The sequence below is a fragment of the Lactuca serriola genome, chromosome 4 (assembly GCF_051521515.1).
Source record: "Lactuca serriola cultivar US96UC23 chromosome 4, Lser_US96UC23_V15, whole genome shotgun sequence".
Lineage (NCBI taxonomy): Eukaryota > Viridiplantae > Streptophyta > Magnoliopsida > Asterales > Asteraceae > Lactuca > Lactuca serriola.
The window spans coordinates 92,742,509-92,755,137 of NC_136411.1; the positions used below are offsets into that span (position 1 = coordinate 92,742,509).

At 36.5% G+C, this 12,629-nt stretch overlaps 1 protein-coding gene across 1 annotated transcript; it reads left to right on the forward strand.

Moving 5' to 3' along the window:
• Positions 1–2,902: 2,902 nt before the first annotated feature.
• Positions 2,903–5,456, forward strand: LOC145102121 ((3S,6E)-nerolidol synthase 1-like). The gene is made up of 7 exons (XM_079039482.1): positions 2,903–3,026; positions 3,122–3,392; positions 3,502–3,859; positions 3,935–4,153; positions 4,274–4,412; positions 4,636–4,884; positions 5,021–5,456. The coding sequence occupies exons 1-7, from the start codon at positions 2,934–2,936 to the stop codon at positions 5,291–5,293; spliced, it is 1,602 nt and encodes a 533-aa protein (XP_078895608.1). The 5' UTR covers positions 2,903–2,933; the 3' UTR covers positions 5,294–5,456.
• The last annotated feature ends 7,173 nt before the right edge of the window (positions 5,457–12,629 follow it).

A 12,629-nucleotide genomic window follows, 5' to 3' on the forward strand; every position in this document is an offset into this window, starting at 1 on the left:
AAAGAATTGAAAAGGGTAAAATCGACTTTTCAAGTGTATTATGGACCAAAAACACAGAAAAACCTTGATTTTGGATCGTCCATGCAAGTTGAAAACTTTTTGGACCCTATCCAAAGTTTTCTGAAAACCACAGGGACCAATCTTGCAGTTTTGTCAAGTTATGAACAATAGATATAAAATTAAGACAAAACTTCAAAAATGGTCCTTGTGGTTTTCAAAAATATCAAGTTTAGTCCCTAAGTTCAAAAAACCTCATAGATGGTCCCTGTGGTTTCAAAACTTTTAACAAATGGTCCTTTTCGCTAACTCCGTTAACTTTTGACCGTTAAGTGAAGGGTATTTCAGTAATTTCACAACCACATGGACCATTTTGACAATTCTGATAAATGAAACAAGGGTCGTCTTCTTCATCAGATAGGTAAGAGAACGGACGATAGTTCGATGGCAGGGAATTGGTGGTTCGGTGGTGGCAATCGATCACAAAGAGCAAAACAAGAGGCTGATTATCAATAACTATAAATGGGGGAAAAGGATCTTTGGTTCTTAGTCTTCTCCTTCATCTGATCAGGAAGGAATGAAACGAGCGAGGCGGACGATTGGAGTCTCCGACACTGACTGACAATCGTGAGGAGGGGTGGCGTCGATCTCCGACGAGCCCTCTTTCACTGTTACTTTTCCCGATCCGACATCAAAATACACATGGGAGGGAGGCAGCTACAACCACCAATTAACGGGAGTGTCACAGGTGCTCAATCGGACTGATGAATGAGGAATAAGATCCGAAGCAGCAAGGGCTGCTTAAGCATTGACCTGCAAAGGAGAGGGAAGGAAGGAAGATCCGAGGGAAACGGGTAAGTTGCGCCTGCAACTCCGGTGAGGAAAGGTGCGAAAGGGGGGGGGGGGGGGGAGATGTGATGAACGACCGGAGGAGGTGGCGAGGCTGCTCCCCGACGAGCCTCATCATGGTTTCTTCCTTGTCACCGATAGCAATGATTCGGAAGGGAATCGGAGCAGCTGCAACAACAACGATTGAGGTGGGGTGTTTGGGGTTAAGCTCCAACGAAGCTAAGGAGGTAAAGTGGTGGGGATGAATTCTTTTTCCGGTGAGCCTTCCTCGGTCCTTTTGCCTCGTCTCCGACAATAATTCTCAACAGAAAAGTAGCAGCAGTAGGGGCGTTCGGATGGAGCTTCTCAGACACGAGTGTGTTGCAGTCAATTAAAGAAGAAAATGGAAGAGAGAGAGAGAGAGAGAGAGAGAGAGAGTGAGAGAGAGAGGCCCTTTAATATTAAATAATTATATTTATTTTTCTTTTTTTAAAAAAATTAAGGCAAAACTCCATAAATGGTCCCTGTAGTTGTGAAATGACTGAAATACCCTTCACTTAACGGTCAAAAGTTAACGGAGTTAGCGAAAAGGACTATTTGTTAAAAGTTTTGAAACCACAGGGACCATTTGTGAGGTTTTTTGAACTTAGGGACTAAACTTGATATTTTTGAAAACCATAGGGACCATTTTTGAAGTTTTGTCTAAAATAAAATATGTTTTATGTTGACGTAGACGGCCAATGACCATATATATAGAGGACAAACTAATCCATGCCAAGGTCCATAACGTCCATGATGAGGTCCATGAATTTTTTACTGTATTTAGTAAGAATCTGTGGACATGAAGGGATCCGTATTCTTGGATTGCATCTCATAATCCACGAATTGAATTTAAATTACAAAATATACCCTTTATTATATTTATAAGTTTTATATTGCATCCTTGCCATTTCAAAACTTTAAATTATATTATAATACGTTTTACTGTACTAATTTAATTTATCAAAATATACACAATAAAATATAAAGTAAATTATACCAATAGAATGATCTCTCATCCATACGTTCAAAATGAGACCAATATTAAATATTATTTGTAATTTTTTTTTCTATTTTAATAAAAAAAGGTAAATAAAATTCTGAAGATATTTTTTCAAGTTTCTTTTTTACGAAAAAGCATATTTATAGTCGCTACTTAAGATTTAAAAACATCTTTAATTTTTTTTTCTTATTTGATTTATGATATAAAATATATAGTTTAAAGATAAATAAATATAGATGTTTATATGTGGATGTGGTATGAAATAATATGGCCAGTGAGTATAGGTTTACAAAATATAGATGTTTATATGTGGTTATATTGGGCGCTATAGCCTATAGATGTTAAGGAGGAAGTCACGAGTATTATCTATAGGGGAAAACATATAATATTAAGTCGTTATGAATTATGATGTTTAGTAACTGTTGGATATAATTAAAACTTAAACTGACTTAATAAAATTTCAAAGAAAAATCACAATCAATTTTTAAATTTTATTTATGTACGAGTGATCGGTAAAAACAAATATAGCGCAAAGATTTTGAAATATATAAACACTTGTTCAGGATAATGTTTAATAAAGGTAATCTAATTGTAAAGGTAATCTAATAAGCTATAATACTCCTTATAGATCTAACTAAAACTTGCTCAGGATAATTTTTAATAAAGGTAATTTAATAAATTATAATGTTAAATAAAAGTAATCTAATAAATTATTATAATATAGATCTAACTTTTATTTGGAGTATGGCGTGGTAATAAAAGAAAAACCCCTAAGATACGTCAACACCAAATTGAATACCTATAAATATGTAATGCAAGCACGTTCCAAAATCAATCAATCAATCAATCAATCAATCAATCTCTCTCTCTCTCTCTCTCTCTCTCTCTCTCTCTCTCTCTCTCTCTCTCTCTCTCTCTCTCTCTCTCTCTCTCTCTCTCTCTCTCTCTCTCTCTCTCTCTCTCTCTCTCTCTCTCTCTCTCTCTCTCTCTCTCTCTCTCTCTCTCTCTCTCTCTCTCTCTCTCTCTCTCTCTCTCTCTCTCTCTCTCTCTCTCTCTCTCTCTCTCCATGGCAATCAACATCTCTTTTAGACAACAAAATATCCAGCGAACCATAATCCGTACAAAACAACATTCTCTTCCAAGAAAAATAAACTTGAAGGTCTTTTTCAATGTTTTTACTTTTTTTTTTTTTTTTTTTTTTTTTTTTTTACTTCGTTCATATTCCGTATTACCGTCTAAATATGGAAATTGCAGATCGAACAACCCATCAAGTATTCACAACAATTACAGGAAATTCGAACTCTTCTCAAGCATGTCCAAGATGAGCCCTTAAACCCTGTGGACATGGTTGATGTTCTCCAAAAACTTTGCATCAACCATCACTTCGAAGAGGAGATTGACTCAATCTTGAAAACGCATTACACTAAAATTTCCAATGGCCATGTTTCTGATCATAACCCAAGTCTTTATGAGGTTTCCTGCACTTTTCGGATCCTTCGACAAGAAGGTTATTATGTTCCAGCAGGTGAGCGGTCGTACTGATCATCCTTGTTTTTTGTTCCTTACTTTTGATTGAAATAATTTCAAATCTGTTAAATTAGTTATTAATTACCAACAATACTTCTTCGTATTAGACGTTTTTGCACGTTTCAAGAAAAAGAATGGAATGTTCCTTGAAGAAATGGCGGAAGACGTAAAGGGATTAATGGCATTATATGAAGCATCACAACTAAGCATAGAGGGGGAGCGTATACTTGAGGAGGCTGCGGATTTTAGCAGCCATGCTCTCATAGAAATCATGCCTTTTCTTGATGAAGATGAAGCTATAATGGTGAAAAATACATTAGAACATTCCTATCAAAGAACCTCATCAACTTTCATGGTCAAGAAATTCATCAAACACTACACGGGAACCACCATGTCTCAACTTGCCGAGATTGAGTTGGCTAAACTCCAGGCCCTACATCGAACAGAAGTTACTCAAATCTCTAGGTAAAAGTTAAGTTTGTTACACATGCAACATAATGACAATCATTTAAAAGAAGTATTCGTATTATGATGAAATAGATGGTGGAAGGAGTTAGGATTAGCAGAGGAGCTGAAGCTTGCGAGGAGTCAACCATTGTACTGGTACTTATGCCCCATGGCCAGCCTTGCAGATCCTAGCTTGTCGGAGCAAAGATTGGATCTCATAAAGCCAACTGCCTTAATCTTTATAATTGATGATATTTTTGACGTTTATGGAACTCTAGATGAACTCGTCCTCTTTACAGAAGCAGTTATAAGGTATAATTATTATGAGAATATAATGAAAACTTGTATTAAGATTCAATAACATAACTCACGAGCTAATCAGTAGCATTAATATAGATTAGGTTATAAGGCTTATACTTACGTTATTTGCAGATGGGATATTAACTCTCTAGAACGACTACCATATCACTTCAGGATATGTATTGAGGCTCTATATAACATAACACATGAAATCAGTGACAAAATCTACAAGCAATATGGGTTCAACCCCATAGAGTACTTAAAAAGGACGGTACGATTAATTATATAATTCGAGCACAACTATCTCTCCAAACTAATTTTGATTTGAAGACTTCATAATTAAAAAAAAGTACAACTTTAAACAAATAAAGAAGTGTTTTAGAACAAGAGTGACTAAATATTGAAGATGATATATATATACCGATCGAATTGATGGAACGAAAGCAAAGAGAAGTAATATAAACGTACTTTTAAATGTAATTGAATTCTTGCAGTGGATAAACCTTTGTGAAGCGTTTCTAGTGGAGGCAAAATGGTTTGCTTCTGGACACTTGCCGACTGCAGACGAATACTTGAGGAATGGGATTGTAAGTTCTGGTGCAGAAGTAGTTACAGTGCACATCTTTTTCCTTCTCGGTTGTGCTACTAATGAAGATAGTGCTACAATTATTAAGGACAACCCAGGGATAACATTTAGTTTAGCAAAAATACTTCGTCTTTGGGATGATCTAGGTAGTGCTAAGGTAAAATAAATTTCATCAATACATACCATAAATTTAACTTATACATAATTAACTTGAATACTATCTCATTAGTTATGTCTTGAAAATAAATTTGTTACTAATCATGTCCCATATAGTAACATCTATAAACTGACAGGATGAGAATCAAGATGGCCATGATGGATCATATGTGACATATTACATGCGAGAAAATGAAGGTTGTTCGCTTGAAAATGCACAGGGACATGTTATGGCTATGATATCAGACACATGGAAACAACTAAATCAGGAGTGCCTCTTCCCAAATAAATTTTCAGCAACATTCATAAAGGCTTGTTTGAATCTTGCAAGAATGGTACCTATGATGTACAATTATGATGAAAACCATTCCCTTCCTCTTCTTAAGGATTATATGAATTCCATGTTTTAAGGAGGAAATAATATACTTATCACAACTTCAGAAGATCGTTACACATAAAAGTTAAGATTTGCACCTTCTTAAACTCACACCAGAGTAGGTGAATTGTTGGAGTTATTTTGTTGTTATGTTGTGGTTGAGAGTTGTATAATTAAACCATAACGATAATTTAGTGCGTATCGGGTACTAGACTTATTGACCATTCCCATTGATGACCATGTGATTGGTTGGTTATAATAACTAAACTAAGAGAAAAAACAGGAATACGTATACTTGGTCACATTTAGTCGTGAGGGAGTAGCCACACAACAATGCCTTTTGTTTGTGGAATTATAAAGATTTACCGGGAAAAGAAAGAGTCCTTTTTTAGGATGTGTTAGGCATAGGTTTGAACATACGTTTTGTAGATACAAAACTAAATGTTTTTCAAGTTACAACAGGGTGTTTATAATACCTCATTGAAAATAAAACCATGTTTATATGGTATATCATTACTATCAAAGAATTTCACTATGATGTTTGAAGTGGATGTCTCACATGGTTCCGCCCACCTATCTACAGATGTTCCCTCCATTGATGTTGTGTGAGAAAGTTCACATTGCAAATGCAACAAGCCAACAACAATGGTGGGAAGAACTGTAAATCATCATGAGCCATGGTAAACATCCATTCCAAATAAGATAGACAAATTCTTTGACAAGAAAGGTATATATAGTGTTATAGAAGATGGAAATGATTTCATTATTCCACAAGGCCATGTTAGAAGTAGTGAAAATTTAATGCAGTTGGTCTTTTATCAGGTGTAACATGTAGTTGTTAAAAGAAAGCATCTAGTTGGAAAGTATTTTACAGAGGTAAAAATAGGAGGACAATTTGGGGAACTAAGGAATTAATGACAAACACTATTAACACTTTCAGATTGTATACGACTTCACAAGATCCAAACACATAAAAGTTAAGATTTTGCACCTTCTGAAACTCATCACACGATTATAGGAGTTTTTTTTGGTTGTGTTTCTAAAATTCTAGCAACAAAGTAATAATATTATTTTCTGCTTGAGAGTTGTATAATTAAACAATAATGATAAGAATTCATACGCATCGGGTGCTAGATAACTAGACTTATTGACCATTCCCATTGATGACTATTTGATTGGTTGGTTATAATAACTAATTTAAGAGAAAAAAAGGGAATACAAATACTTGGTCACGTTTAGACTTGAGGGAATAGCTTTAGGTTGTCAATAATACAGTCTAAGGCAAATATATTATTAACTTTAATACCAAATGCTAACACAATATTTAAACATACTAGTAAATTTCTAAAATGTATTACCGATGTTTTCAAGGTTGATAATGTCATTTTTTGCACTTAGGCTCCTCTAATAACACCTAATATCATCTAGTTGATTTACATGGTAAACTTTCTACTTAGTCTTTTCGAAATCCACATGAAGCAATTTTCATATACTTTAAGATGTTTGTTGCTCATTGTTTTCATTTTGTTTTTCATCATCATAAAATAAAAATTTGTTTCACATTTCTTTTTCAAATACATCGACATTATATATAATGTTAACAGTAATTTTCACAAAGTCATAATCATCAATATACAAATATAAACCAGTTTAACGAAATTAAAAACCAACACCATCATATCCAATCTATAATTTTCTAATCAATAAACAAATAAAAAACAATATAAAATCTTTATTATTAATTTGAAACAATAAACAAATCAAACAAAGTGATATCATGGAAATATTAGAAATAGAAAAGGCAATATTACTTTATTGATTTCCAAATTTGTTTAGAAACATGCGCTATGAATTATGATGTAAAGAAATACGAAGGTGGTTTTACTTTTATAACACCTTGTTCCTAATCGTTTCCTAGTTCGGGAGGTTGACCCGGATCGGATATAATCAGGCTTAGGGCATTTGGAAAAAAGATATTTAGACCCATTTGATTGTGGGTAATGTAGATTTGATGACCCTAGAGTTTGACTTGTGTTTTGGAGCCAAATGGTATATCGGTAAAGTGGCAGTTCGGGATTTTATGAAAATTAAATTTTAGTTCGCAAAGTTTTAAGTTAAGGATAAGTTGATAGAAGTCTAGAGTTTCTCGTTACCTTTCCGTGGATATAAGAATCGTCGAAATCAGACGTAGAACGAAGATGTTATGGCCTTCAGAAGATTGTGGTTTGTGGACCTTAGCCATGTACGCAGGGCGTACACTATTAGTATGCCGGGCACTAGGTTGATGTTGATCGCGTGTTTCTTCCACATATGTGGGGAGTACGTGGAGTACGCATGACGTACGTGGCTTAGAGAAAAACCCTAATTTCTAGGGTTTGCACCCTATTTAATCAACTTATCGCACCTCTTGGACATTTATTAGCCAGCCTCCATCTCCCTTTACCCTAATATCGAAACCCTAGATCATTTGGTGAGTTTTTGAGCATAAGAGTGAAGTGTTGGTGTTTTATGGTGAAGAAGAATAAGAGGAACACTTGGAGGAGTGGCTTGAGCTTGTAGATCCTGGATTACCTTCTCATTTGCAAGCTTTTTGAGGTAAAAGCTCACACCTTGTTGATTATTTATGTTATATCTACTTTATGGAGGTTCTTGGGCATTTTAAGTCTTTTGAAGTAAAGATAAGCTTTTGATATACTCTAGAAGTAATAGATGCTAGACCTGAGCTCCATTTAAGCACTATGTTCATAAAAGTGCAAACTTTATGGATGTTTTTGGTTCATGCAAGTATTAAGACCTTTATTAAGCTCTTTTTGAGATTTTGAGTCCCATTAGGCCATGTATGGGTGTAAAGTTGCCAACTTTACGTGATAAGTTACCCTTTAGAATTAGATTGGAGAGTTTGACTTTAGGTCTTAACCGAATAAGTGCTTAATGAAGCGGGTTAGTGATCTGGGGAGTATGTTGGGCGTACCCAGCTGATACGCTGCGTGTACTTGCCCCAGAGGGAGTACGCTAAGCGTACGAGCCGAGTACTCAGCAGATGGGCTTTTGGGCTTGGCGATTCTCGGTATTAGGCTATGCTTGGACTTTTGAAGATTAGGCCTTGTTGGGCCATTAGACTTCTAATTTTGGGACTTTGCTAGTATATTGGGCTCCTTTGGACTTAGGCCCATGACGGATTTGGGACCTAATTTGGAAGATTAGACCATATTGGGCTTTTGTTGTTATTGGCTTAGACTTCGGATATTTGGGCCAATTGAGGAAAGGGTAAAATGAACTTTTTCCTGAGTATTTGGTAGTCATATTAGGTTTCCAGCTATGGTTTGAGAACCAATTATTTATTTGGCATTAATTTGATGATGTTAGCACAAGGATTTTCCGGATCGGTAGTCTGAGCTGTTGTCATTGATATTCAACAACGTGAGGTGAGTTTGCTCACTGTGTTTAGCGGGTCAAAGGCACCAATGCCAGCCCATGGTTTATTACGTTAGGATGCTAGATGTTTACATGACTCTTGTATGTGTTATGTACTTGTATGCTTACCGGGTAGGGTCCGATGACTGTACTGTATGCTATTATCTTTGTGATTATTGCATGTGTTTTATGATTTTATGTTTATATGTTTATATATGTATATCGGGCGAGGCCAGATGCTAGGCGGGGCTTGATGACTGACAGATCTGTATACTGAGCGGGGCATGATGCCGGGCGAGGCCGAGTATATGTTTGATATGTATGGTATGTCGTACTTTAGGGAGCTCACTAAGCTTTGTGCTTTCGGTTTTATGGTTATGTTTTTAGGTACTTCCGGTTCGAAAGGGAAGGGTCTGACTTGATCGTAACGCATCCACCCATGATTCTGCGTTATGATGATTTTCGGATTGTACTCTGATAATTGTTTTCTCATGGAATACTTTTGAATAATTAGAAAAGGGATAATGAATGTTTGGCTAAAAGATAAATAATGTTTTGATCGAATTAAAAATGAAATTTTTACCTCGTAATTTTTGGGATGTTACAAGTTGGTATCACATCCTTAGTTTGAGGGATTTAGGCACACTATCGGGTATGTCTGAACTCAAACTAAGGAATTGATAATCTTTTGAAGGAAAATGAGGTTCTAAAAAGATTTTGTAGAAGGGTATAAATTTCAAAAAGGATTTTATAAAGACAATGGGGTGTGGTGCGTCCGATCAGCCGAGCTCAAGTAAATGATTCCCAGAATACCCATACATGTTTGTTATGTTATGCTATGAGAATTACATGCTAGATTAGGGCTAATGATCTAGGAGAGATGCCTATGTATGCCTACTGTATGAGCTTGTAGACTTACATGCTAGTTTAGATCAGTCAGTGATAGGATGGACTGTTTAAATTATGCTTGTTCCGATTACTCGATGCTCGAATGCTGCTTGCTTTGTGCTTTTAGGAGTTCCCATTAACTTCAACTGACTAGTAAATGGATATAATAAGTTACATATTATTGAGATGAGATAATTTTAGAGGGTTAGGTTTTAACCCTATTGCGTAACTCTCATTTGAATCCAACCATTGTAGTATGAGACCTTTCATTCGAAGATATATCTGGTGTCGGTGATATGTAATTGTATTTGTAAGCTAGTTAGAGGGTGTTAGGGGAGTTCTTTATACAGTTGATGGCAGGGAGTAGTGCGGTGGTTTCCCTAGAAGGATCTAGGAAGAATGTTAGTACGACAAAGACGTTGGCATCTAGGAAGCTTGAGAAGCCCTTTGATTGGTCCATAGCTTGGAGTGTTATTGCACGAATGATGCTTGTTTTGTGCTTTGAGGGACTTTGGGCAGTGTGAGTTAACTATTAAGTAAATATGATAAGTCACATGTTGCATATGTTAAATAATCTCAGAGTGACTGAATTGACCATACTGCGCAACTCTCATTTGAGTCTAACCATTGTAAGGATGAGTCTTTTACTCGAAGGATTATCTAAGATTTGTTGTATGTGATTATATACATGAGTTGGTTAATTGACACTATTGGGAGTTCTTCAGCAGCTGATGGCAAGGTGAGGTCTAGAACCTAGGAGAGCCTAGGTTGTGTTGTTGTGGTTTGTTTGTGCTGCTTAACAAGTATTTGGAGTATCAGTCTAAGAACGTGACTTAGAGGATTCAGGATGATTCTTGAGGAAAGTATGGATAGGTGTGGATGGTAGTATTGGGCCCGTACTACTGAAAGCACATGATCCATACTCGAATTGAAGATAGTCTTAGAGAATCTAGGAAGCATATTGGATGAGGCTTCATGGTTATGTTCTGATAATTTGCATGATTGTTTTTAAGGATGGTGATGAGCACACAGGAAGGAGGATCAAGTTCTGGTTTCGGCTCAGGTGCATGTATTGAGCCGATTGATGAGTGGATGCGGAAGTTTATCTCGTCGGAGATCACCTGCGGTATTATGGAGCAGACTCCTGTGATCTTTGGTACGGTCAAGGAGGAGATATTGGAGATTTTGATGAGTGTCTGGGCGCATTCCATACTAAGATTATGGCTATTGTTTGATCTTGCACTCTTTTCTTCCGTGAGTTCCGTGCTTGTAGAACCCCAAATTTCTTTGGGAAAAAGGACCCCATTTCCAGTAGGAGATGGTTAGCGGACATGCTGAACGCTTTCTGGACGAGATTTTGTCTCGAGGGGTCAAATGTCAGATTTGCTTCCTGTCTTCTGAAAGACAGAGCCCAAGATTAGTGGGAGGAGGTAGTGTTGAAGCAAAAAAAGTGACCCTCTTGAACAATCAACTACCGCAGACTCCAAGCCACCGCAGTCAAGCAAGCTTCAACAGCAATCATCAACCAAAGTCTTCAGAACCGCAATCTCTATCTTGTTTACATTACTTTGTCTTTATTGTAAAATACTCTATTGTCCAGTATGCCTTGCATGGCTACTCTTAGATTTGTAAACTTGTTAGCTTTATGAGTCTCTATAAATAGAACTCATTCACATGTAATCAAAAAGAGAGTAAAAAAAATCGCATCCAATTCTAATACACATCTCAAAGTTCTTTCTCTATCTTACTTACTCAATCTTCTTATTCTCTTAATCAATCACAATCTCTCCTTGGAGCAAGTCCTCTGTGACTTAATCACTAAGTTTGATCTCAGTTATTAACTTGGTTTGAATGCACTCCTCATTATGAATCAGCTTATGTGTATACTTGATATAACAATTGTTGTCATTTACATTTCTTTACTTTTCGCAACTAACTCTCTAACTTCTAACTCTTAATATTATTTTTGAGCTTTTAGATCCTTCGAGATTAACTATTCCACTATATACTTGTTCTAACGTTTGTTCAAGTGTCTCTCAAAGTTTTTTTCTCAACAATTGGTATCAGAGCCATAGTGGTTGCTTTTTGAAAATCGGAACTCTGATTTTTCGAAGAGCCGTCTATACCACTGAAGCTCATTTCTAAAAACAAAAAAAAAAACTTCAAAACATGGCACAATCGTTATCCCTTAATGTTTCCAACAATGTTGGTGGTTCAAATCGAGCCCCAATACTGGTTGCAAATGAATATCATCACTGGTCACAAAGAATGGAAAGATACTTAAGAAGACTTGGTAGAGATGTATGGCGATCCATAGAAGAAGGACCACATGTTCCAGTTCTTACACCATTCCAAACTGACAGGGCTACAACAAGACTTGGAGGAGGTCAACCAGCTATGAGTCGTCCCACAAAGGATGATCCAGATAAAATGGAAAATGATGTTGTTGCTTTTTATGAAATTTCATGTGGAGTTGCTCCTGACAACTTTGATATTATCATAAATTGCAAATAAGAAAAAGAGATCTGGGATGTTCTCAAGAATCTGTACGAAGGCTCAGAGCAAGCTCAAGACAAGAAGCTCACTACTGCACTCAACGAGTTCAACAACTTTAAAGCTCACACTGGCGAAAGCTTGGAAGATTCCTTCAAAAGATTCAACCTGATTGTCACTAAGTTAACCAATGCCGGCACGATCCGCAGTAACCATGAAACAAATCTTCAGTTCCTTAATGGCTTGGGAAGACATTGGACTATGGCCAAAATGATAGTTCAAGGTGATAGGAAGATTCATTCCTTATCACTCTACAAACTCTATGGGGAACTCCAAGCACAGGAATCCACCGTAATCAAAGAATATGCTGACTTCGGAGGACCTCTGGCTCTCATAGCGCAAACCCCACAAAACCAATCTTACACTCCCTCGTATGATACTTCACCGCAGTCATACGAAGCTGATACAGAGTATGATGATGAAGAAGAATTTCAAAAGGCAATCGCTCTTGTCAGCAAACAATTCAATCGACTACCACCTCACTCCTTTCGCAAAAACCAACAATTCAACAAACC

What these genes read in the sequence shown, in the direction of transcription:
- LOC145102121 (XM_079039482.1), top strand. Translation starts at nt 2,934, where the DNA reads ATGGCAATCAACATCTCTTTTAGACAACAAAATATCCAGCGAACCATA. An exon ending in CAAGAAAAATAAACTTGAAG is followed by an intron (nt 3,027 to 3,121) that starts GTCTTTTTCAAT and finishes TGGAAATTGCAG; the next exon opens with ATCGAACAACCCATCAAGTA. An exon ending in AGGTTATTATGTTCCAGCAG is followed by an intron (nt 3,393 to 3,501) that starts GTGAGCGGTCGT and finishes TCTTCGTATTAG; the next exon opens with ACGTTTTTGCACGTTTCAAG.